General features: G+C 42.4%; 3 protein-coding genes across 5 annotated transcripts in view; 1 reads left to right on the top strand and 2 right to left on the bottom strand.

The window, feature by feature from the left end:
• Positions 1 to 1,310: 1,310 nt before the first annotated feature.
• On the bottom strand, positions 1,311 to 12,256 carry PPIL3 (peptidylprolyl isomerase like 3). The gene is made up of 7 exons (XM_072342409.1): positions 12,041 to 12,256; positions 10,746 to 10,820; positions 9,545 to 9,638; positions 8,809 to 8,876; positions 8,078 to 8,196; positions 6,037 to 6,864; positions 1,311 to 5,268 (listed from the first exon to the last, which is right to left on the bottom strand). Exons 1-6 carry the CDS (start codon positions 12,041 to 12,043, stop codon positions 6,738 to 6,740), a joined length of 486 nt encoding a protein of 161 aa, XP_072198510.1. The 5' UTR covers positions 12,044 to 12,256; the 3' UTR covers positions 1,311 to 5,268; positions 6,037 to 6,737.
• Positions 12,233 to 17,373, top strand: NIF3L1 (NGG1 interacting factor 3 like 1). The gene is made up of 6 exons (XM_072342408.1): positions 12,233 to 12,734; positions 13,298 to 13,463; positions 13,902 to 14,028; positions 14,414 to 14,552; positions 15,929 to 16,012; positions 16,935 to 17,373. The coding sequence occupies exons 1-6, from the start codon at positions 12,308 to 12,310 to the stop codon at positions 17,117 to 17,119; spliced, it is 1,128 nt and encodes a 375-aa protein (XP_072198509.1). The 5' UTR covers positions 12,233 to 12,307; the 3' UTR covers positions 17,120 to 17,373.
• A 3,183-nt stretch (positions 17,374 to 20,556) lies between these two features.
• Positions 20,557 to 26,565, bottom strand: part of LOC140254819 (hyccin 2) — a 67,021-nt gene continuing 61,012 nt past the window's right edge. For all 3 annotated transcript variants that reach the window (XM_072341874.1, XM_072341869.1, XM_072341872.1), the window contains 6 exons: positions 26,177 to 26,273; positions 24,362 to 24,508; positions 23,563 to 23,734; positions 23,231 to 23,292; positions 22,388 to 22,506; positions 20,557 to 21,700 (listed from right to left, as the gene is read on the bottom strand). In XM_072341874.1, the coding sequence (XP_072197975.1) occupies positions 21,614 to 21,700; positions 22,388 to 22,506; positions 23,231 to 23,292; positions 23,563 to 23,734; positions 24,362 to 24,508; positions 26,177 to 26,273 (684 nt within the window). In that variant the 3' untranslated portion in view covers positions 20,557 to 21,613. The remainder of the gene's footprint in view (positions 21,701 to 22,387; positions 22,507 to 23,230; positions 23,293 to 23,562; positions 23,735 to 24,361; positions 24,509 to 26,176; positions 26,274 to 26,565) is intronic.

Genomic DNA, 26,565 nt, shown 5'->3' with positions numbered 1-26,565 from the left:
TTATTTTTTTTTTTTTTCAAAAAGTTCCTTGAAACTGCTGTTAAACAACTGCAGCCCAAACCCTCTGCAACTGCACCAAGAGAGGAGTTGGGGTGCCAAAAGACTTGGATGCAAGGAAGTGACTCTGGTCCAAATGCAGCGATAAAAGGTGCGCTACATAACAGCTCTGGCTGCTGCTGTAAGTGTTATCTTGGCTTTCCCTGTCTGTGCTTCCAGCTCATTCATGAACTCGCCAGTTCTGCTGAGTCTCTTATCTGTGATATATACTTAAATCATATGATTTGAACTTGCCAAGCTCTATTTTTTGGGGGGTAGGAAGGAAGGAGTACAACTTCTCCAAATGAGTACTAGAAACTATATAGATGAGCAGAGAATCTGCTGAGCAGCAAAGCTTGTTTTGTCTAGATTTTATTAATGAATCAGTATTGCTTCTAAACATGTACCCGCTCTAGACATATCATACTACAGCAGCCACCACATTAGGGAGCTGATATTGGCAATAAAGAGGTCCGGTCCTGTTTTTGCTAAACTTGAGCTGAGGTTATTAAGGAGCTATTCTGGTATGAGCGAAGAATAGCAGAACTGATGCTATTCCTAAAGCACTTCTGTGAATTGTTTTATTTTCAAATGTGTTTGGACCTCTGCAGCTATTCTGTCACAACTGGGGTATTCAGGACTCCATCTGGTGTAATGGCTTTACAACAGATTCCAGATGACCAGGTAAGAGTACCTTGCAGATGTAAAATAATTAAAAAATCTTAGCTGTAATGGGATAGTGGGATTTTCATTTTAATTTTTAACAGATCTATTTAAAATGATTCCAAGAGTGATGTCTTCTCTGTGGAATTTCTGTGTTGTTTTTTGTTTGTTTGTTTGTTTGTTTTTATTTTTTTTATTTTTTTTATTTTTTTCTTTTTTTTCCCTGCAAACCTGAAGTGGAAAACAGCTTTTGGCCATAGGAGATGTGATTAAGGTGCTGTCACTAGATGTGATAATGCAGAGAACCTATGGTTTGCCCACAGCCTATCTGTCACAGCAGAATAGCTAACATAATTACATGGATGGTCTCACTGGCAGGAACTAACTAAGCATCCCCATATTTCCACATCTAGCAAGTGTTTCAGGGCTTAGCAGCACTATGAAGTAGTGGTGGGCATGAAAACAAAGGATGATTTTTTACAACATTTCTCTTGTGTATGGTGTGTGTATTAAAAGTAATAATGTAAAGTCCATGTATGTAGAGGTAATGAAAACCAGTGCTTTGTAACGTGTAGTCATTATGCTGTAGACCCACAAAACACATTGCAAATACAGTTGAAAATGTCTTTATTACAAGGTTGTTTTATTAATTCTTATCAGTCTGAAGAGCTAAAATGAATTTGGTTTGAGAACGTTCAACCTGTGGAAAGGTATCCTTGAGGTCATCCCTAGTTCTGCATGCTGATGTATAACAAATAATCTGTTTTGTCTTTGCTCGAGGCTAGATCAGAATGTAGCACTGGATGGTACTGTGAATGCTCAATGACACGCTCAGTAGTCATGGATTCTGGCTTTTCCTTCAGCTCAGGCAGTCTGACTTTCATCAGAGCGCAGAGAGCCTGCGGTTTGCCCTCAGCCATTTTACAGGTAGAACCAGTGTGCTTCTTGCAATGCACTCTATGACGTGCTAAGCTTGACAGCACACCATTGGAGATGCAGGAAGCAGCTACTCAGACTGGATTTCCCTGTTGATGGTTACTGGGAAAAAGTGGGAAATTGTAGAGTGGCAGAAAAGGACAGTCCATATATCTAATATCCCAGGCTGAATTGCTTCCAAATGTTTATACTTACCTTCGATGTGACTGATATGTTATTTATAGGATTATTAGGTATTTGTTTGATGTGTCAAACTGCTGCTGCAGTTGTACAGCAGGAATGCGAGCAGGCTGGATGTAATGAAATATAATATTAATCTGAGTATTGCCAATCTAGGATCATTGCATAAATGGATTTAGTTTCAAATTCTTTGGCATTGCAATGTCTGCAACATGACCTGCTTGTACAAGGAACACAGTGGAGAGTACAAAAGTGAGACTTGATCTATATAACACAGTGGATCTTGTTGACATTCTTCTCTCAGAAGTTCATTTGAAGTAACTTTTCTTGCACAATAGATCTTAAACTAGACCTATCTTTACAATGCATTAAAATACTTAGGCTGGGTGGGAGTCTGCAATAAATAGTTTTATTCCCTGAAGTAATGGCTGCTGGCAACTTCTGCGTTCTTACTCGTCAGCTGCTGGTCTCGGTTCTGGTGAATTCATCCTTTTTATCTCTGAAGAGCAAAGGCAGTTCCTTGTGCGGGTTTCTCACCCTTGAGTGGGGTCTCATTGATGTGATGTTGTGATGCATTGGTTCCTGAAGGCAGTTCATTCGGGAGCCTGGCTGTGCCACTGCCACGGCTGGCATTGTGCAGCTCTGCCAATAACAGTGCTGCCTTCAGAACTTCCTCATTGCTTTCTCAAGTTGTTGGAACCAGAGAGACTCAAAAAATTTATGTACTGAGCTTTGCCAGCCATACGCTTAATAAAACCAAACTTGAAGTATAAAGGTGTCTCTTAAATAAAAGGTCTGCAAGCTGAAGGTCTGAAAGTCTGAACAAAGCAGTGAAGTCACACTGTGGAGGTTTACCTCCTCATCCTGTTTGGTTGCTTATGTAGTGAGATTATGTTACATAAATACAAAAGCCCAAGAAAAAAAAGGACAAATAAATAGCTTCCTAGAAGGCTTTTTAGTTTGTCAAGCAGTGCTTATTTTAGAAATAGGCTAATTGGGAGGCATGGGAGAGAATCATGGTAATGCAGTTCAACTTTGATGTCTACCAAACTGTTTTCATCTCCCTCTAATAGGCAGGTCAAACAAATCACTGTATAAGCCAGAGCTCTCCCTCAAATTATCACCTCAGTTCAAAAAGCAGACCTCTATATTCAATGTACAATTATCACAGCTGCTCTTCACTAGTCCTGAAGCTCCACCGTAGGCTTCTGAAGTTAGCTGGGGCCTTCCTACCTCACACAGCACTGCGGGCTGCTAACCTCCAGCTGCGCATTGAGCCATTTCTCATCCGCTACACTCTTAACAGAAAAAGAAGAGATTAAAATAATACAAATTAAATAATGCTGAATGAGTAACTTTTCCAATGAATGACCTATGAAAGAGTTCTGCTCTGTAAACTGCTGAAAGAGGAAGTTTTTAAGCACAGAGACCACATAAACCAGGGTAAACAGTCATGTAACACTGGGCTGTTTCTGTATCACACAGAGGACACCAGAGGTTACAAAAAGATACTCTCCTAGAAACAATGTATACAGTTATAACTTCAAACCCATCTAACCGCAGCAAGGAAAAAAAAGCTGGAAACCACCCCGTCAGGTTTACAAGCCAGTGTTCAGCAGGCTCCCCAAACCGTGGGAGCAGGAAGAGATGACTGCAGTGTGCGAGTACAACAGCTCCCGCTCGCTGTGCTGGCACAGACCTCGAGGGATGTCAAACCACTAGATTTTGAGAACCCTGCTGGCATGTGCTCACACAGAGGAATCAAATAGTCCAAAAGTTTCCATTGATCGCTACCGAGCTCACAGCGCTGGAACCAACAAGTCAAGCTAAACAGGTAGAAACAGGACAGGCATCAGCTGGTTTTAATTGCTTAAAGTCAGATCAAAGGCAAAGTTGTGCTGCAGCACTTACCGAACTGCGTGCCTACCCCAATAAACGCATGCAGCAAGTCACAGCGTAGGCTCACACCTATGTACCTCCATAAAAAGTGATGGGTCCATTCCCTGGATCTCGGTGATTAACACTGCCCTCCCCAGCAGCTACATGAAGGGCCTGTGGTACAGAAGGGGCTTCGCACCGTGGATAATCAGGTTTGGCAGATACAGTTTTTGACTAAGGCAGGCACAGGAACACAGAACGCAGCAGCTCTCCTAGCTGTACATTCCTCTAAGCTTCTTACTGCAGTGTAGACCAAGTTCTCTGTGGTGGCCTCTTTCTGGGCAGTTACTAAAGTTTCTGGTACACCCTGAGCACATCAGTGCCTCCACAAACTAATTAGAAGTTCCCAAAATAATTTTTAATACATTTTCCAATTATAAAAGGAGCTGCTCTAGGTAATAGCAGATAACGGTTCCCCCCTCGAGGTATCTTTGTTCCTTCCTGGCGACAGATGAGTTGCTTCACCCCTGAGTAACAGCACGCTGCTCTTCCAGCAGTGGCTGGTATCAGGCAAGGCTGCTCAGGCTCAAACAGATTAAACACTTTCAGTTCCTGTGTGTTTCCAGACTGCACCCATAACACCCACAGCATGAGGCTGGAAAAAGTAAGAATACCATATGGCCACTGGTACACTACAAAGCAAGGAGAAACAGACCCCATCGCACAACACCCTGTGGACACGTATGTACTATACATCCCAAATCTGTGTGGGGATCCCAGCAACAAACCCCTGTGTTCACACCCACACTTGCTTTCCAAGTCTGTGCTAGGCAGCATGACTGAAATATATCTCTCTCCAAGCACTGGCAGTTGCACACATTACAAGATAAACACTTCTGGGTGAGATTACTGAGCTGGGAGACATTTATGGCTGTCAGTAACCTCCTCTCTAGAACAGAAAGGTGCTGCCTACAACCATTTTTAGCCTGGTTTCCTAAGGGAATGACACATAAGCACTCACTCTTTGTAGCAGTGCTCCCGTCCCATACTCACAATGTAAGCCAGCCGGTCAGGAGCCACCAAGTTTATCAGAGAGGCCAGAGTACATCTCCTTAAACTTGATACCCCCAGTAGCAAAAAGCAGCCCACTGAGCAGCTCACGGCATGTGGCAGAGAGAGCCTGAGTGCCTTCATCAGGTAAAACACAGCAAAACCTGTCCTCTGTCAGATAACGTATCTCTCATCTCCCACAACTGATCTTCTTGTCTCTGCATCCTCTGTGAGGTGGCTCAATCTTTGAAGTCCAGGACCCAAAGCAAAGCTGTGTTGCGGCCCTCTCGGCAAGGCGGGCAGGAGTCGTGCAGTGGAGTTTGGGGGTAAGCAAACCGATCGTAGCAAGATATTCCCACTGAGGAATCCCAAGGAAGGAGGCTAACAGGAGAGCAGCGTAAGTAGGCAGCAATTCTGAGACACGGGCAGCTCCTCTCCGGTACAAGGAGGTGAGAGGCTGGTCTCACTGTCTCCCTGCGCTCCAAGAAAGTTAAGCTTCTTTCCATGCATGTTGCTGCTTTGATGCTGTCACAAAAAAAAAGAGTTAAATAAAGCTGACTGCACAAAGCCATCTCACTTGAACAAATAAGAGGACTGAGTCACATCCATAAATATCACTTGCATTCACATTCTTATTTTGTAAATGCACCATAATTTAATGATACCTTTAGATACCTTTAGGCCTCAGGTTTTTGTTTAGTTAAAAAGTAACCAATTTTGATATATTCACAGAAGAATTAATTTCACAGCAGAAAACTTGGGGTCTCTGACAAACTTTGGGTGATTCTTAATTCTAAGAAATCCCATCTGTTGGAATGTGAGCAAACCAAGGCACACGTGGGAATCCCAGGCTGCATCCAATGTTTGGTGTTTCATCTCTTTCCTTTGTTTTAAAGAAAAAAAAACCTCCCAGTAGAGCATGTTCCTATCTCTGGATTCTGTGCACACCAGAAGAATATTTAAACAAACTGAAAATTCTTCCATTGCAAATTAATAAACTCCTGAGTGGCATTGTTTTAAATATAGTTAATAAAGCTGACTTATATAGCAAGGCCTTTTCTGTGCTGCATGCAGCAACTCGGGGCGTTTGAGTCCTGTGTGAACCTGGAGTTTTGAAGACTACATGAAGATTTAACTGCAGTAGTTAAAATCATCAGGATTCTTGGAAATATTTCTTCATAACTTCGGTTCTGTTTCAGCTGAGGAGGGTCTAACTGAGGACCATGCCCTTCCTCAGTGGAGCATTGTGAGAAGTACCCTAGTAAGATGTCAAGAAGCTTTTCTGCTACTTACGTTTTCCCAGTGGAAAGATATGCTTTCCCACTGACATAGACTTGGAGGCAGTCACTCCAGCACTGCGATGTGAAGCTGCGACCAGATGCTTGCCACCAGAAGCTGTACTTTCATACAGCTTCACCACACTGTCCAGCATTTTAAGCCTCTGAGGTGTGTACCTCTGCGGGAATCCACTGTGCTCTCCTGCTAAGTTAAGAAACAAAAACATTGTGTTCCGCTCACTCATAGCAAGGAGTGTTCTCTGCCCGGCACACTGCTTGCACCTGGGGGGAAAGTTAGACAAAGCACTACAATTTCTGAAAAAAAATGCTGAAGGAAGGCACGTCAGCATTGACACAGGGAGGTTTCAGAAAGCTGGTAGTCTGCAAAGGCCACTGCTTCAACATCATCCCACTATGAAAGATGACAGAAAAGAGAGATTTGCAAAAAATATACGTATATTTGAAAGACTTATTTTACAAGTATAAAAAGCAACGCTTAGAAGTCAAAATCAACTCCACAGAAGTCAACATACATGCTGAAAACACAGGCTTGTGGAACACAAGGCTCCCCTGCAACAATTCATAAACACCACAGCTTCCAAAGCCCTGCGCTGAGGTACAGCACAGCTCTGTAGCCCTGCCTGATAGTGCATCAAACACCATCGCCCAGCAGTCGGTCTGAACAGCTCCTACAGAATGCGTCATGACTGTTGGTGGCTACAGAGCAAAAGGGTTGGCATGAATGGTGATATCTTTGATGCGAACGTCATTCAGAGGTCGGTAGGTTTTCTCATTCACGGGCAGCTTCTCCAGCTCATCCAAGGTCTCCAAGCCATCGATCACTCTGGAAGAAAAGCAGAACAGCTCAGAATCTCCTCTTACCAACGACTTAACTTCCACCACAGAGGCACCTCAGAACATTCTGCAGTTAGCTAAGCGGCATAGTGCAAGGACTCTGCAAGTAAATGATACAAATAAGGCAGCCAAAAATTGCACGCAGCAGATAACCTATGACTATCTGGAGCAGTAGCAAGGTACCGGCCGTACCAAACTTACTGGTGCATTACTGAAATGCACGGCTGGAAAATCAATTTCCAAACAGGTGATTATAATTACTACCTTCTCACTCAAAGACAGAACTGGTAAGAACCATCCATAACTGTGTAAGTCTAATGGCACAATGGCGTTCATTGCCACATTCATCGCTGCACAGACAGTCCAGCAAAGTTCCCGTCACAGCGTCCACTCATTCCTAAGGAAGATGTCAAAAAAACCCACGACTTTTGATCACACCTCCAAATAACCTCAACAATGAAACGCCCATGCACAGATGCCAAAGAACAGTGACAGTGGAAGGGAAAAGCATTTTCAATTTTCACCCATTTCCTTTGAATATTGAAGTCCCCAGAAAAAAACCCACTTTTTTCTCAGTACGATTCACAGTCAGCAACAGGCAAAAGAAAAGATATTACCATGATTTTGAGATGGAAAAAGCAGTATTTGAAAGACTCACAAATTAAACGTGTGCCATAAGGATGGAATATGAACAGCAGCTTCTATTAACACGAGAATATTTAAGACTAACAACACAACTTAAACAACCTCATCCCATCTCATAAACCACCAGTTCCGCCTTCACAGAAACATGACCATTCATTCACATCTTCAGTTCCACAGCAGACCCTTGCTCTCAGCAAACCCTAACCAGTGCATCCAAGTGTTTTGGAGTTGATGTAAATCAGGCTGCACCCATTTGGGCCAGCAAGTGGCTACAATGAGCTTAAAAAAACCATATAACCACCAACTCAACTCAGCTCTACTCTTAAGGTAATTGTTAACGTGCCAATTTCCAATGATTTCCCTACTCATAAGAAAAACAGAGCAGCATTGTGCAGTGACTAATCCCGGTGACAGTAGGAAACACACTTTCACATATATGCATCCAACATTATAAAGAACTTCAGAATCTGAAGCATCTAAATTTGCATTGCATGCACTTTTATATCTACATGTCCATTAAACACTATGACAAGGAGGCATACAGTAGGGTCACTCACTTCCCAAAAACAGTGTACTTCATATCCAGGTGCGGTTGCTTGCCATAAGTGATGAAGAACTGCGATCCATTGGTATTTGGGCCATTGTTTGCCATTGAGACCACCCCACGAACGCTATGCTGAAACACAGAAAAAAACCTCAAAATGAATAACCAGTGAAAGCAGAACTGCAACACATACAATGTGTTCAATGACTTGATCACCAAATCACAGAATGGTCTGGGTTGGAATGAAACTTAAAGCTCACCCATTTCCAACACTGTGCTGCAGGCTGGCTGCCACCCATCAGATCAGGCTGCCCATGGCCCATCCGACTTGGCCTCGAGCATCTCCAGGGATGGGGCACCCAATTCCTCAGCACCACTATTAAAAACCTATCTAGTTGGTTTCAACCAACAACATGGTAACATAACTACGGTATCACAACCCAGTAGCTCCTCAGATCTACCTTTGCAATTAAAAAACACTTTTCTGCCTCTGGTGCATTAAAAATACTATGTTATAAATTGTTTCTACTTCTGTTTTCCTTGATGTGAACCCTCAAAACTAACTAGACAAGTAATAAAATGCCTGTTTCTGTTTTAATAACAAGCTTTCTAAGTCTTCCTTGATTACACTTCACTTTGCAATTACTGAACGGGAATTTAATCCAGCACAGCACTGGACTAAATTTCAGCCCGTAAAGAAAACCCACGTGAAAACAGAACAGCACATTGAGAGCACAGAAATACCTTTAGGTATTCACTGAATTCATCTTCAAACTTCTTGCCCCAGATGCTGGTTCCTCCTTTCCCAGTACCTGACAAAGAAATACAATACGTTACTGGATTTTCAGATTGGAAGATGCAGCAATAATAAAACATTATAAAATTTTACAACAAAGACCCCAGACGCACCCTACTGTGTTAGAGCCAGGAGCCAGGTTCTCATGTCTTAATACCAAGCGGAGCCATAATTCAGTGTAATTGCCTTTCCAGAAGCCAACCAAAAAACCCCATATACCCTCAAATTAAACTCAGCATGGGTACAAAAAGACACACACACGAATCAGACATTCTCCCAAACAGCTCATGCTGCCTAGGACATTTACCCAATTGCTTTAGAGGCAATGTAGCTTACCAGGCAGAAAAGAGAAACCACAGCAGCAACTGTTACTGTTCAACTGCTGGTAAGACAGCAGAACCATCATATTTAATGAAAAGAGCCAGAAGACTGAAATGTACAGAATGCTATAATACTGCAATAGATTATTTAGAACCAGATAATGGCTGCTTCTCTGTAAGCTTACATCATTAAAACCTCTATTAGCAATAGAAGAAAAGTTAAAGTAAAAATTAACTTTATTTACATTTTGTTCTTACAATTAGTACCGATGCTTACAATTTCTACACATTACATGATAATTGATGTTTTACTCTGATATTTATGTATAACTTTCTACAGAATGACTCTGACAAAAGAATTTACCTAATGGATCCCCCGTCTGAACCATGAAGCCCTTTATATTCCGGTGAAACACACAGCCGCTGTAGTAGTTACTAGCACAGAGAGCCAGGAAATTCTAAGGATATGAAACAAACCACGTCAATAACATAGCCAGAAGAATATTACCTCACACTAAAATGGCAAGACCAGAATGAACACTTTTGCCTTTGCTTGGCACTGTGACCATGTCATAGCATTTCTCCCCTGTCCCAGACCACCACTGGCTATTAAAAAGCATAAACAGCACTCGGGCTTCATCCAACCATCTTCAGGTTTTCGCCACTGCTATAAACAGTACCAAACACAATAAAAAATATCTACAGGTTATATGAAAATCAAACAGGCAACAGTGAAGCCATTTGTACATAACATCAACAGATATGATGAGGCAAGAAACCGGTCTGATCGGGGCTTTGCAAGTCAGAATGGCTTGGGTTGGAAGGGTTAAAGATCTTTTGTTCTAACTCCCCTGCAGTGGGCCCGGGTGAACCTAAGGAGGTAAAACAAATCCAAGTACAAGGTCCTGCACTTGGGTTGTGGCAACCCCCACTATCAGCACAAGGTGGGGGATGAAAGGACAGAGTACAGCCCTACCAAAATGGATGAGGGAGTACTTGTGCATGGCAAGCTGGCTAGGCTCAGTGCGGCTCCAAGCACCCTGATCTAGAATAGGTGTCCCTGTTTATTGCAGGGACATTGGACTAGATGGCCTCTAAGGGTCCCTTCCAATACAAAATAATTTATCATTTTATGATCTTTCACCAAAAGAGAAACAGCTGTAAAACCACAAGTCTTTTTCACATGCTATATTTAAGAAACTGCAGTTTGTCTTTATAGCTCCTGTTTCCTTGGTTTCCTAAAGAATAAAGTAAAGATGGGTTGAAGAATCATTATTCGGTGAAACCTACTGGGTAATGCAATAGAGCAGTCAGACTGAATTAAGTTGCTGCTTGGACACTGTCACAGACAAAAAGGAGTTAAATAAGGCTGACTGCAAAGAGCTTTAGGCTCTATGACACAGCACACAAGAATACACTGTCCAACAAGTTCCGTGCCAACTTAAAATGGAATATTCTACTATTTGAAAATGTTAGCTGGAACAGCCACGTCTCCCGTTCTGTGCTCTCCACTATTGCTGCTTTGCTTCAACACTACACAACCCCACTCCTGTTATTCAACTTACTTCACATGTTTTCGGCGTTCGCTCACAAAACAGCTCAATTTTAATGTCTCCTACATCAGTGTGTAGCGTGACAGCCTGAAAAAGAGTCACAAAACATAATTAAACCAGCAATGAAATGCTCAGAGCTATCAATCAGATTGATTTCCTGCTCCTGTCAGGAACAAGAACAGGAGCGAGTTCCCATTACATATATCACCATTGTGTCAGTATTTGGCCATAGGCAAGCTACTGACACAAACCCCCCACGTTTCCAGTGCAATCACCAGAATGCATTGGTTTTGGTTAGATTCAGACCAAACCAAGTTTGCCACAACAATGCAGGAGCTCCGATTTGCGCCGTTACCCTTCAGAGATACGTTATTCATCTGTGAATTGGACCGACTGCCATTGCACCGCACATGTGAAGAATCAAGGTGGTATCTACTTTGAGAGGCACACATATCCTACTGGATTACAACCAGAGGAGGAAGTGATGGGCATTATTAGACTACAGCCTGCTGAGTGATCAGGCTAATTGCGAATGGCACCATACACAACCTGCTGCCACTAATAAGTAACTCTACTCTATTTTGGTTTGAAACACAGCACAGGTAAGTTGATTTTTACCTTGACAAACATTTAACTCATTTAAATGAGTGGCCAAATCCACTAAAAACACTAAACACGTGAACCATTTTTCATCTTCCAATTCTGGCACAACTCTTCCTTTTGATTTAATAAAGGCCTTGATTGCAAACCATGAAGTCTTCCTGGCGTTTTACCCTGACTGAGCCACTTCCCTTCAGAAAACTAAACGATGTCCCTACAGATCAGAATCCACAGTTTTAAGGAACTCCCAGAACTGAGAACGATTAACTCTATGCAATTCACTACTTTGATGACAATTTGCACGATGTTACCATTCTTAAAGCTTTCACACACGAACCTTCTTGATGTACGATGCAGTGATATTGCACCAAACTCAGCTGAACAGGAGACACATCTGTAACAGCTGTTAAGATGCTGCAAGCAGCACACACAGTTTAGGACACACAGTTTAGGACACACAGTTTAGCACACACAGTTTAGGACACACAGTTTAGGACACACAGTTTAGGACACACAGTCTCCCGTCTCTAGCTGTAGCTTGCTGAACTCTCAGAAGCCTTAAGTCTGAACCTATTTCACACTGATACAACTGTATCTTCCCAGCGTCAGAGTACAACACACCATCCGAGAAGCAGAGCCGCCAATCGCTTTCCAAGACACCCCCACGTTAGCAACCACGTATGCCTATAAGAAGCTGCAGCTCTCACCATGCCCGCAGACCACAGAGCCGACAGTAGCGCACACAGCGGCTGCCTGCAGAAGGCACACACGGCGCTGGGCTCCCCTTCTCCCAGCACAGCTCCCCCGCCGCACAGAGGCCGCCTCTGCCTCGGCCGGAACTGCGTCCGTCTCCTGGCGGTCCCCGGTACTTCCGCCCAACACTTCCGGCCGGCACCCTCCACCCTGACGCGGAGTTCCGGGCGCAGCGTTTGACCGCCCGGCCCCCGCCCTGTTCTCCTCCCCGTAGGTTCCGCATGCTACTCCGGCTGCTCTGCCGGCCGCTCCGTTGCATCCGCGCTGCGGGCCGCCCGCCCTCCCGTTCCCTCATGAATCTCAGGGAGCTCGTTCCCGCCCTGAATGACTTCGCCTCCCTCTCCCTGGCCGAGAGCTGGGACAACGTGGGGCTGCTGGTGGAGCCCAGCCCTCCGCACGCCGTGCGCACCCTGCTCCTCACCAACGACCTGAGCGAGCAGGTGATGGAGGAGGCGGTACAGAAGAACGCGGACCTCATTCTGTCCTATCACCCTCCCATCTTTGCTCCGCTCAAGCGGGTGACGTGGAGGACCTGGAAGGAGCGGCTGGTGGTCCGGGCTCTGGAGCACAGGATCGGGATCTACTCCCCGCACACAGCGTACGACGCCGCACCGCACGGGGTCAACAACTGGCTGTCCAAGGGACTGGGTGAGACTGTTGGAAACAAAACCACACTGAGTTGGGTCCGGTTACTCAGCTGTATTACGAGTCATACCTCGGTGTGATACAAACCGGCTGTGAACACCAGAGGACATTTCCAGGTGCACGTGCGCTATTGGATGCAGAACAAGAGCAGCGTGTTTACTGTCTTGTCTTGGTTAAAGAGTATAGGCTACTGAGTTTAAACTACTGTCTGTAATTGATAGATTTATAGATAATCTCATTGTTCCGACATGACTTAAAGCATCTGAAATTCTTTTAGACTTATGCCGTGGCCTATGAATGAGAACATGTGCTTTTTCCAGCCTGCTTTACAAAGCAGAGCTGATTTTTTTGGTACAACTGTTAGAATAAAACTGGAATGGTATGAAGAGTAACAAATGACATGTATCAATTAACTAATTTGCACTTAACAGGACAAGAGTCCTGAGTTCCAGTCAGGGAAAATGGGTTCAAGTGCAGAATTTGTCCTCTTTTGGATACATGCTAAATCGGTATCAGCCACATCATTTAGCACATTTCTAAAGCCAGTCCTTGCTCTGTTTCCTCAGGCTCCTGTACTTCTGTCCCGCTGCACCCATCAACTGCTCCAAACCACCCCACTGAGGGCACTCACCGTGTGGAATTCTGTGCAGACACTACAGAGCAATTAGACACAGTGCTGTCCAAAATCAAAGACATCCCAGAGATCTTCTGTCTCACCACTCACCCTGTCAGGTATCTGCTTCACTCTAATATCGTGTTCTTTCTCCCACTTGAAAATATTAAGTTGCTGGAGCTGTGTTTTTGCTGTTTGTAACCACTTCATTCCTCTGCGCAGCGCTGCTATTTTTTTTCACCAATAGATCCATCAAATTAAAAGACAATCACCCCCTTCTGATCAATCCATGTTACACTAAATGGTAATTCTTGACTTCACGTAGCATCACAGGGATTAAAGTGGTGAAGAGTGTTGACAGGAAATACAAAATAAGTACAAGTACATGTGAGTTAAATTCCCATGTGTGTTTCCTCGAGGAGAGCAGACTAAGCTAGGCTGTACGTCTTTTTTTCTCCTGTCTGTGCAGCAGGACTCTGAACACCTTTATGTTCTTTGAATACTACGCTGAAATTTTACCTAATCTCTTAGCAAGCACCAAACACATCTTTCCTTAGGGCTGACGGGGAGGAGCAGACACGAGTCAGTCTGAACTGCTCTCAGAAAGCACTGCTGGAGGTAGTGGCGTTATTGTCCCAGAACAGCCTTCTTTATCACAAGACTGAGATTCTCTTACTACAAAAGGTAATAAAACTATATATTGCTTCCAGTGAGCATCGCTTGTATGAGCTGACTGCCCTAAAACTGATTTCTGGCAACTGCTGGCATCGCAGGTTTCCTCTGCATCCTGTCAGTGCTCTGAACTATTGTGGGAATCTGAAGGCATTTGAAGCCATGTCCATTTTCCCAAACAATGAAAATAACTACGTGCCCTGAACTAGTTCTAAAAATGGGTTCCAAACGTTACTGTAGTTAGCATATTACATTCAATAACATGCATATTTCTTCCATAAAGTTCACAATTGTTTTTCCTTCATGCTCAATATACTTGTTTTTGTACACCATGGAAAGCAATGTGAACTTTTGGAGTCAGCTTTCTCACAGTAATTTGAATTTCTCTTCTCTTCAGCCTCTACTTCCACATACTGGAATGGGACGTCTCTGCACACTGAGTGAGCCAGCCTCCTTGTCAGACATAATTGAGCGTATCAAAAGCCACCTAAAATTACCCCACGTTCGCCTTGCCATGGGAACAGGCAAGACACTCGGTAATCAAACCTGCCAGTAACAATGCCCATCTGAACTAGCATTCCAGGAATACAGGCAGCGTGTGTGTGTTGATGTGTGAAATACTGCTGCCTTGGACAGGTTTACTTACAAACAGTATGAAGCGCTGTCAAAGATAAGAGGCAGCTTTGTAGAATGTTGGTGATAAAGTCAGGCAAAAAGAACATCATCTGAAATGTCATTTTTGACTGGAAAATGTTTTATGGTGGCTGTCACTGTGAAGGAGGCACAGCATGAGCTGAATGAGATACCACTTTTCATAATTCATATAATGACTTAAGATATTTACCCCAAGATATCAGACTTAAGTGTGTACTGCCTCATAATATGACGCCTTTTGCAAGTGACTGTTAAATTTACCAGCACCTTAGAGAAGTAAAGATGTTTCCTGGTATCCTTCTGAACAAACAACCATCAATGTTTTGATGAGAGAAAAACAGTGACAGAGAAGGTAAACCATCTATCTCGAATTGCGCATCACTACTACAACTTGGAACAAGTATCCTTTCAGCAAAGTGATGTATCTAGATTTCCAGGAAACACAGCTGTTAGAATACTTGAGAACAAATCTGTTGAGAAACCTTTGCATCTTACAGGTCAGAAGCCTTGTTACAAGCCTCTTAACGCTATTAATTGCACTTAAACCTATTTTGAAGCTCACTGTTATGGTGTGGGATTGCAGCATATGATTCTGCCTAAATCAACAGTAGTTAAATGGCAACATACTGTAAAATCTTAATTGAATTTGAAAATTATGTGCCTTCCTCCCCCACCCCTTTGTCATGAATATAACATAGATACGGAAAATCGAATTTCCTGTCACTATGCAATAGCTTACAATCAGCAGTCATAGCAAACACTTTTTTAATGGCATGGAGGAGCTCTCATCTTGCATTGAAATCCCCCTATTGAAAGCGGAGTTAGGAGACAATACATCTGTGTGAAGTGGAAATGCTACCTCAGTGGCATCGTTTGTTTGGAAAACACAGTGGAACTTCATAGTCCTGGAAGGAGCAGCAGCCAATTAGAGAGTTCAAATACCTAAGTAACAACACCTCACTAGAAAAGAACTAATCTGCAGTAGCCAACAACCAGCCGTGGTGTTGGAGTTCTCGGCAAACTCTCCCACCCCTTGTAAAAAAAAATTCTACACATCTTCTTGGTACACAGAGGATTTTGCTTAATATTACAGATGCTATGGACCTTTGACTCTTCCAAACTGACATTTGTGTCTCTTCCTCCAATAAATGTACATTGACCCTAAAATCAAGGTACTGATATTGTTTCACAATAACTGTACTGACACGAGGGCTAAACAAAGGAAAAGAAGTTAATTACGGCACCTTGTTTCCTGCAGATTCTCCAGTGAAGAAAGCTGCTCTCTGTGCTGGTTCTGGGAGCAGCGTCCTGAAGGGAACGGAAGCTGACCTTTATCTCACAGGTAAGAGACTACGTTGTTTTGTTTCCTTTATAAAAATAGGCTCTGGGAGAAAAGAGGGTTGCCTCGCTGTTGAAAGATTTGGCAAGAATAATTACTTGTTAGAACTGAGAATCGATTACTGGAATAACAATAAAATAACACTAGAGGTAACATGGATCAGATGGCTGTATGACATAGCAATGGTTATTTGAAGTAATGTTACCGTCTGTGCAGTTTTTTTCAACACAAAAATCAGTGTTTCATGGCAAAATCTCTTGCAAATTTCACTGCTTCTTTTTTGGCAAGATGCAAGTTCTTTCCCCAGTTCCCTACAGAATTCTCAAAGAGAAAGTGGAAAATAATGTTGTCTACGGAATCTTTCCAAGGAAGATATATAACAGCCACTGTATCTGACCAAAAGGACACAATCCATTATCCTCTGTCTGACAGGGCAGCAGATACTCCCCAGAGCCTTCTCTACAGCATGAAGAATGCCTTGCATTGTGTGCTTAATGCAGTCAAGTTCTTTAGCAGGGCACAGTCTCCCCCCTTATACAGAGCTGACTCTCAGACAGTTCTTCCCAAAGCTTCCTCAGCTGCTGTCCTCCATCATAGCAACATACTTGAGCAGATGGATGACAGCTAGACAGCCCACTTCCAAAACCACTCCCAGCACACCATTTCCTGCCCTAAGCAGCAAAATATACCACTGCTCAAAGACAGTGCAGAACTTCTGTGGTTTTGTCTCAAAAATACAGTGGGGATATCAGCTGAATGTCCTTTAAGGGACACCGGAATCAGAGTGTGCCATATTCCTACACTGGCCTTTCCCTTTTGATGGGCTTCTTCCCAGCTTCTAGCTGAGATTCTGCACACATTGTACAAGAAATTATTCACCTCAACTACAAGAAATCTGCATAATGTTTCTTTCTCCACGTGGCAGGAGAGATGTCTCACCACGATGTTCTGGATGCAGTTGCCAACGGTATAAGTGTTATTCTGTGTGAGCACAGTAACACCGAGCGAGGCTTCTTGTCAGAGCTGCGTGACATGCTAACTGCCCACCTACAGAACAAGATCAACATCATTATGTCTGAGAAAGACAGAGATCCTCTCCAGGTGGTGTAAGAGGGAGGAGGTAAAAAGAAATGAAGTGAGAGAACACAGTCAAGAGTTTAATAGTATCGTGCACAGACCTATGCAAATACAAGCTGAATGAAGATGCTCTGATCAGTGTAGCATTGTATTCTACGTTCACCCAGTGTTTGGGATATAAATTGTCATCTATCAGATACGTAATAAACATTCATTTCAGTCTACTGAAAAGTGATTTACTCAATAACTGGGCTCCCACTTGAATAAATTTACTGTTATTATATACTACTATTACATATATTTGATAACTGCACCGCTCAAGGGTTAGGAGGAGCAAATATAAAAATCTGACTTAGCTCCACTTTTAGTACTTGCGACTCTTCATTACAAAATTACTAAAACTGAGCAAGTAGCATTTCCACTATCGATAATGATTGGAGGGGTTTGCTGGTTTGTTTCCTTTTTTTTTTTTTTTTTTTTTTTTTTTTTCTTTTTTTTTTTTTTAAAGAAAAAAACCTCCCAGTAGAGCATGTTCCTATCTCTGGATTCTGTGCACATCAGAAAAATATTTAAACAAACTGAAAATTCTTCCATTGCAAATTAATAAACTTCTGAGTGGCATTGTTTTAAATTTAGTTAATAAAGCTGCCTTATATAGCACGGCCTTTTCTGTGCTGCACACAGAAACTCGGGGCGTTTGAGTCCTGTGTGAACCTGGAGTTTTGAAGACTACATGAAGATTTAACTGCAGTAGTTAAAATCATCAGGATTCTTGGAAATATTTCTTCATAACTTTGGTTCTGTTTCAGCTGAGGAGGGTCTAACTGAGGACCATGCCCTTCCTCAGTGGAGCACTGTGAGAAGTACCCTAGTAAGATGTCAAGAAGCTGTTCTGCTACTTAGGCTTTCCCAGCTTTCTCACACACTGACTTGGAGGCAGTCTCTCCAGCACTGCGATGTGAAGCTGTGACCAGATGCTTGTCACCAGAAGCTGTACTTTCATACAGTTTAACCACAATGTCAAGCATTTTAAGCTCCCTCTTTCATACCTTAATTTGCCCTCTTGTTCAATAAAACTATAAACTATTAAACAGCCAGCCTGCTTCCCTTCAAGAACACGTTACTTGTTCAGCCTTCTAGGTGTACCTAGCAAAGTGATGTTTTTTAGAGGGAGATGTCAACCCAGTACAAGGGAACTAGTCCTACTTCTTTAAACTGACTAAAATCAATTAATTAAATACTCTTTTGGAAACCCTAATAGAAGGCAGCATTGCCACAGCCTGAAACAAGTGCTTATGTCTCCATTTTTCTAGAATAAAGATTGAATTCTCAAACATAACGGAGGTGATGCGTTAAGTGTAATTGCACGCCTTCTTCCATTTAAGTACAAGTGGAGAAAGATGGCTAAACTCAGTATTATTTGAAACTGCTGAGGTGATACAATAACACTCATTCTTATCAGTGTCACAAAGACAGCTGAGGATCAAAGTGAGGGAAGATTTCTTCCTTCCCAAATAAAAGAGGGGGCTGCACAGCTGTCAGAACAATTGTTTTTGAACTCTACAGCTAAGGTAGGCTTGGACAGTGTTAGTGGTTCTGATGGTAGCCAAAGAAGCAATAGGCAGGATCTAATATGTTTCACAGATTTTTAGAATTGCAGCCTGTAAAACACAGATGCACATGCCTCCAAAGGAGAAAGTCAGATGGAAATCAGAGGCAATTGATTTCAAAGGGACTCTTAGAAGTCATCTAGTCCAACTCCCCTGTAATGAACCATCTACAGTTAGATCAAGTTGCTTGGAACCCTGTCCTGACTGATATTGAACATTTCCAAGAACGAGGCATCCACCACCTTTGGGCAACCTGTTACAGTGCCTCAGTACCCGTATTGTAAAAAGCTTTTTCCTTATATCCAGTTTAAGACTCCCCTCTTTTACTTTGAAACCATTTCCCTTGTCCTGTCAGCACAGACCCTGCTAAAGAGTCTCTCCCCTTCCTCCTTACAGCCCCCCTTCAGGTACTGAAAGGCTGCTCTCAGGTCTCCCCAGAGCCTTCTCCAGGTAGAACAGCTGCAGCTCTCTCAGCCTGTCTCCACAGGGGAGGTGTTCCATACCTTTGATCATTTTTGTGGGCCTCTTCTGGATGTGCTGTAACAGGTCTATGTCTCTTCGGCACTGAGGACTCCACATCTGGATGCAGCACTCTAGGTAAGGTCTCAACAGCACAGAGTAGAGGGGCAGAATCACCTTCCTTGGTGGGCTGACCAGACTTCTTTCATTGCGGCCCAGGATACAGCTGGCTTTCTAGGCTGCGAGGGCACACTGCTGTCTCAAGTCCAGCTTACCATCCACCAGTACATTCAAGTCCATTTTGGCAGGGCTGTGCTCTATCATTTCTTCCCCCAGCTGCCATGACCCAGGTGCAAGACCTGGTCTGCCTACAGCTCACCATGCTACTCTTAACCATAATGACATCTGGTGGAAAGTCCTCCAGCAGGATGAGAACCTGCAATTGTGATGTCTCTTGCATCTAGAAAAAAAAGGCTTTGTCAACAGACTCTGCCTGATCAGGCAGCCTGTAGGAGACTCCAACTACAAGGCTACATTTGTTGCCTCCAGTTTCTAACTCACATAGACTTTCAACTCGCTTGTGGCCGTTTTTCTGAGACAGCTCTTCACACTATTCCTTCCTTGGTGTAGAGGACAATGCTTCCTCCCCTCCTTCCGTGCCTGTTCCTTCTGAACAACTTGTAACCGCTGACAGTCACAATCCTGTCTTGGGAATCATCCCACTAGGCTTCAGTGATGGCAATTATGCCATGGTTTTCTAGTAGCACAGTACCGTCCAACTCCTCCTGTTTGTTTCCCAAGCTGTGTGTGTTTGTGTAGAGGCACTTCAGCTGGGCAGTCAGCCTTGGCTCTTTCCTGGAAGAGAAGTCCTTCATTCCTTTAAGTATTTTCTTCGAGGTTCCTTGTTGCCCTTCCCTGTTGCCTCAGATGCTCTGGGGAAGGAAGCTGGAGAGCACTGCTGGCAAGTACCAGTTTACCCTCCTATCACATTTCAGCAAAGTTAAATAGCTCCTATATTTGAACAATCCATTTGATAATTAGATATCCCATGTTTTCAATACAAATCAAAGTCAGGTTGTAAACCTATGTCCCACTGCTTTTGCCAGTGAGGAGTGTACTGGGAGTATACCACTGAGAGATAACAGTATTATTCCATGTGATGCTTTGGTTCTTTTTTAAAGCTATATACTGGCATGACAAAGCATACAAACTATTGTTATTTTTGGTACCTTAAAAGAATATAAAATACTTTTTAAAATTAGTTTGAAGTCTTTTGCCCCTTGCACAAGGATTTGCACAGATATTTGACATAATAATGAAAATGAGGCTTTCATGTAACTTCCAGAAAGATCTCTATCTTCCCATAACATAAAAACACGTGTGGAAAATTAGATAAGCTAATGAAAATTAATAAAGAACTTTATTTGATTCATTTGAACTATTACAACGTTGAGCTGTAACACAGCTACCAACTGTTAGACATTGGAGTCCCTGAAGTCTGATTAGCAGACTACGGTTGATGAAACTAGGGCTTACTCCACATACCTGAGAAACACATTGAAGAAAACCTGTGAAGCTTCAGCACTCTCCCAGTCTCTAATGGCTACAAAAAGGGAGAGCTTGTTAAGTGGCATTTAAGGCCTCCTTCACAATGGACACTCTTAATGTAAAAAAATATGTATATACAATCAATTTATTTATTTATTTTTAAAAGTAAACTAAACTTCACAGCCTCTTCATATTTCTGGATTATAAATTGGTAAGTAGATGAAAGAAGCTGAAATATCTCACCCTCACCAAGAGGTCATCAAAACTGAGATGGACTCAAGTTGTTACCTAAATCCTCTTATAAAAGAATTCCATCTTGGAGAAAAGTCCTTCAGTTCCACTGTCAGAATTTAATAAGTTACTCACAGCATCCCAAACCTGCTCATATTCCTTGTGCAATCAATACAGGTCTCTTAGCATTATAAAACTTGGCTTCTTCATATGCTGGAAGCCAATCTTGTCTAGCTGGTAAAGGAGTGCCAGAAAGCACTCAGTTGTGGAAAAAAAATCCATCATTGGTACAAACTAAAGCTCTGACCATCTAGCGGTTTGCACTTCTCACATGAACTGCTCCAACCAAACCCTTTTGTCTGGTAAAGAGCAGAAGGCACAATCTTACTGAGTTAGTTATTCTGACTGTATAGTTGGCTACGCAGATATGAAAAGGGCATCATCTGAGCTAAGAGACAAAGCAGATAAATCTAACTTCAGAGCAAGAAATAGCTTGCTTAAAGAAGTTATCATTCCAAACTACCTGAAGTGGATGAACAAGAAACGTTGTTCATTACAGTTAATACATTTCAGTAAGTAGTCCAGCAGCTTTGAGGCTGTAGAGAAAGACCTGATCATAGGCCCCTCTCCAGCAGCCCTTGAGAGCAATTGCCGTAGTTGTTTTGGGAACAGACAGACATTACACATCTTCATCCTCTTTCTCTAAGAAGTCGCCCAAGGTGCTGTCGTCTACAGGTATTAATAAGTACTCCACACCATCAGCTCCCTGAGAACAGATACACAACATACATTCTGTTAACATTGGTGCACAGAGCAATGCAAGTCATTAGATAGCACCGCAACACTTACTTTGAATACCTGCAGCCAGGATGAGAGCTGGCAAGCATTGTGAATGACTAAGCACTGCTAAAATGAAGCATATTTCCCTACAGCAACACTGGAAAGCACAAATACTGACAAAATGCAAAACTTCTGACGGGCTATGCTATTGTATCACTACAAACCTCCTCAACACTGTATTCTCACATCTAGCATTGCTACACTGCCTCATTATTTAGGACTCTGCACTCTTCTGCCATGCAAATACAGGTAGCTTTGAATCACGCTGTCAGGCTCCAACATCCATTACTTCTCAAGGTCTTCAGGAAGTTGTGTTTTACAGAGACCTGTAAGTTGCTAAGTTAACTAAGCCACGCTGTTGTTTTTTTGATTTGGTTGTGTGTTTTTTGTTTGTTTTTATAGCCCATATCCACATGAAGGGTACTCACTGATTGAAGTTATGGAAAGAGCTGCTATTACAAAATCTCAGCGCTTTGCTAGTGCCCAGATGCTTCAAACTGCAAAGCCTCACTATGAGCCACACACTTGCATCTTAGGTAAACTCTTAAGGAATAAAGCAGCTTTTGGTTTAAGATAACTGAATCCCCAGAATTACTGTCTTTCCACAACTCACCCGCTTGGTCCGAATGAGCTTGTGATCCCTGAATTCTGTCAGCTGTGCCCTGAGCGTTAGGTCACTGTTTACAAGGAAGGCCTCTCGACACTGCTGGTAGAAGTCTTGGAAAGAGAGGCCTGGAGACAGAGAAGGGTGAGAACAAGGATCTGAAATGGTAAGTTGGTCCCATTTTTCCATGTCTGTTAACGTTTTCCCCACCCACAAATGTTGCTTTGGCTTACACAACAATGCTTACGGCAACAACATCGCTTCAAGTACGCAGCCAAGTTAATATTTCAGTAATCAACAGGAAACATTTAACACTCCAGACACCCTGCCTGCCTAATAGAATTTTAATGGCACTTCCCAACATAATGCATCTCTCAATTTCCAACTGCTCCGCCTCACTTCCATCTTTCTGCACCATTAACATGCTGCTCATCCTCTGCAGCATCTGTTAAGATCATGACAGTGCATTCCACATGGACCCTAGAAAGCAGGGACACATTGGAGATTACTCAGGAATAGCATGGAAGCCAATTCTCCTGTTTTTCCCTGGTTCATTAAGCACTACTATTGTGCAAGCTCACATTCTCCCTTGATTTTAATTTTGTAGCCCCACAGTCCCCCCGGTGGTCCCAATACTGTCTACACATGAAAGCAGACAACATTAAGAGAAGGCTGAAACCAGCTAGTCTATCCAGTACCAACAGAAACATGGTCTATACTACTGAGACTCACTGAACCAACAAGTAGAGGTCTTTTTTTGCTTATGATGTAACCTGTACACTAAAAGCCAGTGCCACTGTGACTGAGCTAGCAATGCCATCCCAAACAGGTGAGGTAACAGTAGGTATGAACCTGGGTAAGATGCGTTGTCCTTGTTCTCCAGCTGGTATTGAGCAAGCAGTCTGAATATTCCCCTAAGCAAAGGGATGAGAAGGGGAAATCCAAAGAAAGAAAAACAAACATTAGCAAATATTTATTTATTTTCTGACTAAAGCTTGCTTCCATTTAAAGTAATCAAACACATGAAAACTAGGTCCCATCATTTTCATCTTGAAAACTGCTGTCAGAAAACAGTGATTGCCTCCTGGTAGGAGTATGCTTAACAGTTAACACAGAAGTCCAGAGTAACCTAATGAAGACTAGATTCTCAGCATGTTCTACTGTGAAGTCTATCAGTGTCTTACCTGGCATTGGGAGTGAGGCTGCGCAAGACATGTGTTAGGGAGCTCAAAGCCAAAGATCCAGATTGCTGCACTAACAGTGAGTTTTCATAAGATGTTTCTTCTACATAAGGAATAAATGTGGTCGTCTCATACCAAAGCCAATTGTAGAGGCTTTGCTTTGCCTGATCCCACACTAGACAGAGAGGAAAAAGAACAGACAGAAGTTGGAGGGTTAGCTTTTTTGGGGATATTAAATAAGCAATATTATAATATACTTAGATCTACTGTAGTGCTTGAGGAAAAAATGTATGCTTGTGAAATTCACAGTACATGCATCTAGATGCTGCAGTTCAGGCAAGACAAGTCTCTGCAATGGAAAATTTGCACACATCCTCTTTTCGTACCAGCCTCATGGATACGCTGTATATTGTTCCTGAATCAATAGTGGGAAAAGCATTTCTGATAAAATTGTTTAGATGTAGTGACAGATCTAGCATCCAATCTCCATTTCAGTAAGTCACTAAATACAAGAGTGCCACAGGCTTGGAAATTTTTTTCTTGTTTTTTGAACATTGTTTTTTTTCTTGCTCTTGTGTTTTTTTTATTTCTTATACTATAATCAGAGACTGGAAGTTCTTAGCATCTTTATACAATTTGGGTTGCACAAGGCCACAGTTCCAATCAGGGTTTCCAGCCACTTCAGCCATACATACATCACCATTGTCTATTTTGCACACCAAGATTAATACACGAGCTTATGAAACATGCACTGCAGGCCACAGTAGAATGTATATTCTACATCCGGCCCAAGAGGACTCACTGAGAGGAGCATTGATGTGATCGACAGAGGCAATGAGGTAAATGCTAGGCAGAGAAGATAACTGTGCAAGGATCTGCTGACTTCTTTCTCCTCTCAACATCTGGCTGTCCAGGTTATGAATGAGGACATAGAGCTCTAAAGATGAATCTGCAAGGTCAGAAAAAACAGCACAGAAGCGATCAAAGAAACAGTACACAAAGCAGTTTCCCATTCCCAGTGCAGTCCAGGACAAGTCCATCCCATCAGGCTCAACATTTACCACTCCAGTATCAAACGACTTTCCTTGTACAGCTTACTTCGATTCCTGTACCACACTATTTCTGAGCAGCTAAAAGGCTTTCTCTCAATTCATTATATTTCCATTTTTATCACAGCTGCTTTTCTTCCTGCAACCAAAGTTTTTGTATAAAACAAACCAAACCAAACCAAACCTTTCCACTAGCTCAGTGTGTTACCAGGGATTGTCCTTTTTGCCATGGTCTTTAGCCCTGTGATTCAGGTCATTCAAATGTATTTCAGGAGAGAAATCTAAGCACAGTTTATTCAGCTGATTTTGAGTTACAGAACTAGGATCCTTAAGCTCCTTTTCACAGAATGGAAACATGCTTTCTATACAGGATTGGATCCACAGCATGCTAACTTAATTAGAAATCTTCCCCTCTGAGCACTCAAAGAAACTTATAAGGACTTAGCTTGGATAATGTAAATAGTAGATGTTAAGATTTCCAACTTAGCTTGTTGCTGCCGTACTCATTCCCAGGAAACAGCTTTTTCCTGTTTTTCCAGAAACAGTTCTGGAGGAAAAGCCAGTTCTTGTGCACAAGAATACACACTTGGCTGCTAATAGAAACCAAGAGCTCCTCAGACTCTCAGCCAGATCAACTGTAATACATGCATGAGGCTGATCTATGCTGATTCAAGTGGGTACTGCTATTAATCAGTTAATCTTCATTTAGTCCCATCAGAAGCTTTAACGTAAGGACGAAGAATGAAGTGTACACTTTATAACATTTTTGTCCTACAAAACTAGGATTCCACAGCGATACCCCATGTGTGCATAAGCAGTACAACCTATCTATAAAGAGAATTCAGCAGGCATTTAGCGTGTCAGTACCCATTTAACTTTGATTATGAAGCCATTTCTAAACTGACACTTCTGTCTTTTATTTCACCTTACTGTCAGCATTTACACATGTTAAAATGACACTACTATTCCTCTAAACAACGTACATGACAAACCCTAATTCAGCCTATTCTGAAATTTATGGAACAACCCTTCCCCAACACCATAATTTTCCAGAGGAGCCCAAGGGACTTGGGATTGACCAATAAATGCCATTCAAACTGTCTGCAAGTTCTTCACGCTGCTCATTTCAGAGAAGTCTATATCAGGTCCTCAAGCTTTGACCAAGATGCTTGACCACCTTCCCTCATATAACTACAATTTAGCTAACCCATGTCCCATCATAAAACAGGCTACAGAAATACATGTAAAGAGGCACCGTGCTAAATACAAAATAGATGAGTATTTCTGGTTGCCAAAGGGCTGAATAGCCTCTGGTTAACAGAATACTCATGCCCTCTTCCCTCCTTTTCTGCAGAATTCTGTGTGTTAAACGCTGACAGCTTGGAATCACGTACACATTTAATCCTGGTTATCAGTAGTGGCATAAACTAAGATGATAAGAAAACACTAGCTACAATAGACTAAGAAACTGGCACATATAAAAACAACGACCAAAGAACATGTCCAGGTTTTCCTAACATTAAACCATGTCTACTGTTTACATGTTAAAAAAAAAAAAGTCAATTTACCTTCTTTAAATCTATTCATGATAAATTCAAGTTGATCGAGTGGGCTGCGGAAGGTTCCTATATGGTCCAATACCTCCTCTGTGATAGAGTTGAGAACCTAAAACAGAAAACAGCAGTCATCACCGCCCCTTCTGAAGTGCTCTGGCACTGAAGGACCTAGTGCAGAAAATCTGAAAGTTAGTCCTTGACTGTCGTGACAGAGATACTGCAATTTTTACCATAAGTTTCCCCAAACAGTCAAAATAAACAAAACAAAGCTGCTACTACTTCTCAAACTAAGACACAAATTAACCCTTCAGACTGAGGAATACTTTACCCATAAGGATCACAGCATTTCTTTTGAAAATGTAATGGTTCTTTTCTTTGAACTCTTAGAAGAAAGAGATGGG

The sequence above is a fragment of the Excalfactoria chinensis genome, chromosome 7 (genome assembly GCF_039878825.1).
Source record: "Excalfactoria chinensis isolate bCotChi1 chromosome 7, bCotChi1.hap2, whole genome shotgun sequence".
Classification (NCBI taxonomy): domain Eukaryota; kingdom Metazoa; phylum Chordata; class Aves; order Galliformes; family Phasianidae; genus Excalfactoria; species Excalfactoria chinensis.
Note: the sequence above shows the minus strand (reverse complement) of the source record. Positions and strands in the feature narration are given on the sequence as shown.